Here is a 6686-nt window from a genome sequence, read left to right on the forward strand (position 1 = left end):
GAGCTAGAATAGACCTACAGTGTAAATTTACATGAATTCACGTTGCAACAAGCACCTCTCCCCTGGAAACTCATGTGAGGTTGCCAAACTGAGTTCACGCAGATCACAGAACAGCTGTAAATCCTAAGTGAATCTAGTCAAGAAACAAGGAGTTCCATCAACAGCATTATTTAGGGTAGATTCTCTGCTGTTACAAAGGTATGCTCTAAAGCTTCAGTCTTTGTCCCAGTCAAGATTCTTGCAGCATCTCTGACTTCTGCCCAGCTCTATGAAATCTGTTGGGACTTAAGCCTCTTTGAGACTTCTAGCTCTCTCTCAAATTTGGCTGAAAGTGGTCACTTCTGGTTCTAAATATCCGGGGGAGGGAAGAGACACAGAGACGCTGATCGCATAAACTCTGTACATGAAACTATACTAAAACCTCTACATAGAAAAATGACAGTGTTCTGTAAAGCCAGCTTTATTAGAATAGGAAAATAACATAGAAAAATAAAGGGTTCCTGTAAACACAAGATCAAATAAGCTAACATTTCACTGGAAGCTGAAACCTTGTGATAACAAACCTACTGAACACATATTTAAGAAGCAAACCACCAACAGGTAAACACTTACATGTAAACTGTGCTTTTGGTAACTTCAGAAATAACCATAAAGGACTAGCATTGCAGCATGATTTTTGTTATAAATAACCCATCAACAGTTTTTTAGAGAAAATATAACTGTTCTCTCTGTCTCTCAAAATATGCCTTAAGCTATAAAAACAGTACAAATCTTTTCCTAATATCAAAACCACAGTGTTAGATCCAGACAGGTAAAAAATCTAAACTGCTTAAGAATGCTGTTAAAATAACTCTATTAAAAACTTACCTATATTAAAAATATTTCCTTTAAAGGAAATAAACTGTTCTAGCCAGAAGTTAAATCTTTAAACATAGTGCTCACAATATACAAATGTAGACATCACTATTGGTATATTAGAGGCTGGCTGAGTTAAGAACCTTATCGTTAATGGTGCCATCCAGTCATGCAGATTTGTGGTATTTCTGAGCAATGCCATAGGGAACATGCGCAGCTATGGTGCCTAATTTCTGTGCTCCTTCAATGTGAAACATCTGGTCATCAAAGAAAATGTGAGGGCGGATTTTCACCAGGATCGGTCCTTTAGGAGCTCCTGCTAGGAAAAGTGCCTCATCAACCTCCAGACCCCAGCTACGAAGAGTCTTCAGCACTCTGGCTCCAGAGCTCGCCGCACTTCTGGCTGTGACCAGGAAGGTCCTTATGGGACAATTTAATCGTTCGTTTTTTGCATAGAACTTCTTCTGGAGTTTCCCTAGGTCTTCCAGAAAACCTTTCAAAGGACCCTGAGTATGAAATACCAGAAGCATATTTAGTATTTGTCCACAGCTCCCAAAATCATTCTTTTGCTTTCTTTCAGATTGCCAGTTGCATACAGGACTCCTTCCCTACTGCTATGCTGCTCAGCAAATTCTCTATGTAATGCATCCAAATGGGTCTGCACCCTCACTAGGAATTCACAAATTGGAAAAATGTTAAAACTGTAATCCTACAGGGTATGATCAGTAGGAAACTGATTCTCACCAAGGCTTACAAGATCTCTTCCAATATGAAGTTATATGATAAAATGTTCTTTAAAAACACTTAACTCTTTTTACTATGAACCATGAGCTGCAATTTTTTTTTCTCTGCAAAAACCACTAAGAGACCTAATTACATAGACGTCACCGAACTCTTTCCAGATTAATGACAATATTAGAATTAAACTCCGACTAAAAGAAGTAAATGATAGTTTGGGTCAAATTGCAATATATTGCACTGTCCAGTACTTTCATAAATCAAGCTTTTAGTCTGAATTTATACCATTTTTAACAATAGCAGAATTGGTCTTTCAGTTTAAGCTAATGTTAAAATATTTGTGTTTTTTAGACAAATGGCATAGCTCTGCTTGGGAATAAGCACAGATATTACGTGTTTCAATAACCAGAATATCCCAGTGTTTGAAATTAACATTACCTACACAATCTTATAAAAAAAATGATCAAGGAAATCAGTAGTAGCCTTTCCTTTTTCTAATGATACAACTAAAATACAACTGTAAGTCACTGTCATCTATGCAGTTCTCTCAATGAAGTGGGAGATCTGGTGAAAGGACTGCAGCCGTGGGCTCTTTCATTTCAAACATACATTTTAAAAATTATCCTTGAAACAGGAAATAAATAGGGCAGTCAGCTTCCACAAAGAAGAATACATACACACTGGGGAAACTGGAGAAATACAGCAGCAGTGAAAATTAGCAGGTTTTGAAAACTCACTGATACAAAGAAGTACAAACCTGTGCAAGAGGCTTATTTTCATTCAGCTGTTCATGTTCAAAAAATGTATCTAATCCTTTCTCTTTGACAATCAGTTCTGATTCATCAGAAAAGAGAACCGCATCCCCATCAAATGCCACCCTCAACTGTGTATCTGAGTAAGCAACGTCTTTGTTGGCAGTGAACATCGTAGCTGATGCGATGCCTGAAAATGGACCAGAGAACCTCAGTTAGCGTGTCCTGCAAAGTCATTCATTAAACTGTCAGCAGTTCGGTTCCAACAACTTATTTGTGGTGACCTTTATATACGGTGAGCAGAAACGATCACTAAAGCTAATTAGTAATGGCTGTTCTTTAACACAAACGCATGGAAGCTGTCCCATTGACATACCCTTAGACATGCTTCCTTCCACTTCCATATAAGAATATACGAAACCGGTCCCTCAGGTGTGCTGCAAATGAGAGAAAGCAGGAAATTCCAAGGAGACTGTTGAGTCAAACTATTTGCTATTTTTTAACAAAACACAGAAGTTGTTTTTTGTAAGTCGTATCAAAGCGATGACTCTACTCAAACAGAAGTTGAATAGAGATGCGTAGGTGTGTATGGGAGTTCATTTCTTGTAGCATGGGAGAAGACAGAAAGGTATGACAAAGGTAGAGGGTGATTAAGTTGTCATTATCAGCAGGCTGAAGAGTCAGAGAGGAACAATACAGAGAAATAACCTCATTTTATTTGATTAAGTAAAAATAAGTGGTAAGTTTGCACCATACAAAGTTGTGACTTTGCATTTGATGAAGCAGCACTACTTTCTGTGAAAGACACACAATATATTCATTTTTTAACAAGCTCAACGGAGAGATAAGAAAAGAAAGTCAATTCAAACCTGCTTCTATAGCTTCTTGCACTTTTTCAGAATCTGCTGAGAGGTACAAGTTCGTAAGGTACGCAGTCAGGTAACCAATAGGGCTTTTTCCTCCCGTCATACAGAAACGTTCAATTGTTAAGCCTAAAGTAAGAACAGCACAACAAGGTGTGACTCTGCCTCGGCACTGCAAACCTGTAAAAGGAACCTGTAAAAAGGTACACTAGCCTACAGCTGACAGCAAACTTAAAAAAGAAAAACGTTCACTGTAATTTCAACAAGCTAGACAACTTAAACTGACTACAATGTTTGATCAGCCCTTCCTCCTTGAGAATTCAAAAAAAAATCCCTCTAAGACAGCAGAATAACTGCTGTGAAGTTATGTGTATAGGGGGTGTAAATACCAAACAACGAAAAGTTTAAGGACCTCTCAGAAATTATGATTCACACCTGACAAGTTAAATCTAGAGCTTTGGACCAAATTCCGTTTAACACTATCTCACTTACGCTAACACCCAAAAATAAGTATCATCCTCTGAGGAATAGGCGTCTGTATCAAAGAAGCTGCTTTTACCAAGGTCAGAACAGGAAAAATAAAATAAATTCATTTTATTATGTAACAGCAGGCAGTTCTACAAGGTAGTATTTATTTTGCTTACCATAGTGATTGATGCTGTTTATGAGTCTCACTCCCACTTGGGCATGGTTATTAGTCATCAGAACAATATCAAATCGTTCTTCATCATCAGGGTACAGCTCAAGAAGCCGGGCATTGACATGCTCCAGCGCCTGCAGGTTAAAAATGTGGAAGTCAATAGACAAGTGGAATATGCCTCAGTTCTTAATCGCTATGGGCTTAGTAATAGGACTGTCTTGAAGGAGAATGTGAAATACCTGATAGTTTAACTTGCTGAACTTGTTTTACTCCTTTGTGCTCTGCTGCTCCCAGCAACCATTTGACTGGGTTCATTTGAAGGGAAGCAAGTAAGTTTCTTTTGCTGAGTTACAGAATTTAACTTTATCATGGAAATCCTTTTTCTTGGGGCACCATGATCGTCCAGAATAAATCAATGCATTGCTGAACATTACCACAATCCCTATTAATCTTTTTTTTTTCCTTGTCCACTTGAAACTTGGACTTGCGCTTTCTTGTCCACTTGAAAATTGTTCTTGTGAAATCAAGGAGAAGGTGTAAAGGAATTTATACGTGCAACTACTTGTTTTGTATGCACAAATGTGAATTTGGGCCATATTGTTATGCAAAGATTTACTGACACAGTTCAGGTGGTCAGGTGTCCAAGACTGTCCTTAACTAATGAGAACGTACTTTGTCAAACACAATTACCTTGGCGATTTCTAATTGCGGTAGTGAATGAGAGAGATTTTGATTCATTTGAGATCTCTTTAAAGATAATGGGCCAACATGTTATACCCACAGTTTGGCATTCTTATTTCCTTGACCTTTCATCTGCTTGTCTCTCTCTGTATCCATCTGTTCTCTCATCTTATTTAGAATCTTATCCCTTTGGAGTAAGACTTGCTTTTTGCTCTAGTTTTATACACAGATCTCTGCTTTGGGATCTTGGCCCTTGAATGGAATTCCTTGGCATTACGGCAATAAAGCCAACGATGAATCATCAAATGAATGCAAGATGGGTTGATTTGCATTAAGATGCTTTAAAAAGTCAGGCCAGTTGTTAAGAATTAAAACATAGATTTCATAATTAAATTCTGGGAATCCCACTTTAAAAAGCATGGCTATGTCATGTGGGGTTATGCTTAGGAAAACTCTAAGTGAGACCCTGGTATAAGGCCTAGGAAAAAACCTTAGTATGTGGTCATAACCCCTTTGTACCTTTTTTCTTTTTGTACTCTTTGCTAATACCCTCATGCACTAGCAATTTCTTAAAGTATTAGAGAATAAGGGGCGGTGGAGGAGGGGATGCCATTTTTTTGTCCAATGCGTGTACATTTTGCAGCCCAAGGGGATCCTGGCCTGTGATTAAGATTCTTAAGTGCTACAAGCATGAGATATAATACTTTTAAGTTAGTGTCTTCAATAAAGGAATCCAAACAAAAATATATCTTTTTGCCTTCTTTGTCTCCAAGTAGAAAGCATCACCCAACAAACCCGCAGTTCTCTAGCCTAATGATTCCTGTGACTAAGCAATTTATGAATCTCTTAAAAAATATAAAGAATTAAAATGCAAATAGCATACTGGAAGGGAACAGAGGTCAAGGTGCATTTAGCTGGGCATAGCTAACAGCTCTGATTTTCAAAGTGTGAGGAGTTAAAAAATCAAATCTCGCTTATATTCAAAGTGAATTTGACACTGAACTCTAACAAATCTCTTGAAAACTGACTGTGCTAGCAGGGCTGCTATCTCTAGCTGCTACAGATAGGAAAAGATGCAGTAAATTTGCTAGTCAGCCGAGCATCACTGGTGTACAAAGTGAATTATTTTATGACAATGCTTTTATGTTAAAACTGCCTTTACTATGCTTGTGCTATTAATGCTATTAATAGCTATCTGTTATATTTAAAACAGCATGGGTATTGACCTAAGTAATTTTTCCACTATGTATTTCCAAAAAGTGATCAGCAATGCTGAAAATGTTTGAACTTCCCGAGACTAGAACTGAAGCAATGAAAATCTACTTTTAAAACCTGAAAGAAGTGTTCTGCCACAACTCTACTGTCAGCAAGTATGACTGTTAATTGTGATTTAATAAATTTTCTAAAACTGCTGTGGTAAAGCTTATCAAACAATTCTCCATGGACATAAAATGAACTCTGTAGACAGCATTTTTTCAAGTCAGTCTCACTAAAACCTGTGTCCCTCAAAACCATACGTATTTTTTTTTTTTTCATTTTTTTGTAATTTCACTTGCTTTCCATGCTGGAGGCTGTTTACCTTGGCCATTTCTCTTATCTTGTGCAATGAAAGCAAAATATTCCATTTCACTTCTGCTTAAACCCTGATTCCCAACTAGGGGGTCTATTTCTTTTGCTGGTCCTCAAGAACAATTTCCAGGGTGACAACGAAAGGAAAAATTAAAGCTGACCAAAAAAAGAAAAAAAAAAAAGGTTCATTTCTGAATAAAGTAATTCGAATAATATTGAATCAATGCTATCTTTAATCACAGTAGTCCTAATATAAGTGAGACATAAAAATGGAATGAGGAACTAAGATGCTTTGGTTTTGGTTTTTCGGTCTTTTTTGGGGAGAGAAGGAGGTTGCAACAGACTTAAAACAATTTGGGGGCGCATCTTAACTGAAAACGGCCTTAAAAGGAAAGGCGCTTCGTGCGCCCCGCCTCCAGCAGCAAACGCAGGTTGCTCCTGACCCACACCTCGGATGTGAAGCAGAGAGCCGGGGGATGCAAACCGTGGCGCCGGGGGTGAAACTCCGGTCCCGGTGATGCGAGCAGTACGTGATCTCCCGCAGGCGCCCAGCCCTAGTGCCGGCGGGAGGGGAGGGGAGGGGAGGGG

At 38.3% G+C, this 6686-nt stretch overlaps 1 protein-coding gene across 1 annotated transcript in view; it reads right to left on the reverse strand.

Moving 5' to 3' along the window:
• Window positions 1-488: 488 nt before the first annotated feature.
• Window positions 489-6686, reverse strand: part of LOC103915536 (cytosolic 5'-nucleotidase 1B-like) — an 8359-nt gene continuing 2161 nt past the window's right edge. Inside the window, exons 3-6 of the mRNA XM_009322374.1 lie at window positions 3853-3982; window positions 3215-3337; window positions 2351-2535; window positions 489-1361 (exon numbers count right to left, since the gene is read on the reverse strand). Coding sequence (XP_009320649.1) covers window positions 1023-1361; window positions 2351-2535; window positions 3215-3337; window positions 3853-3982 — 777 coding nt within the window. The 3' untranslated portion in view covers window positions 489-1022. The remainder of the gene's footprint in view (window positions 1362-2350; window positions 2536-3214; window positions 3338-3852; window positions 3983-6686) is intronic.

Source organism: Pygoscelis adeliae, unplaced genomic scaffold, assembly GCF_000699105.1.
Source record: "Pygoscelis adeliae isolate BGI_AS28 unplaced genomic scaffold, ASM69910v1 Scaffold354, whole genome shotgun sequence".
Classification (NCBI taxonomy): Eukaryota; Metazoa; Chordata; class Aves; order Sphenisciformes; family Spheniscidae; genus Pygoscelis; species Pygoscelis adeliae.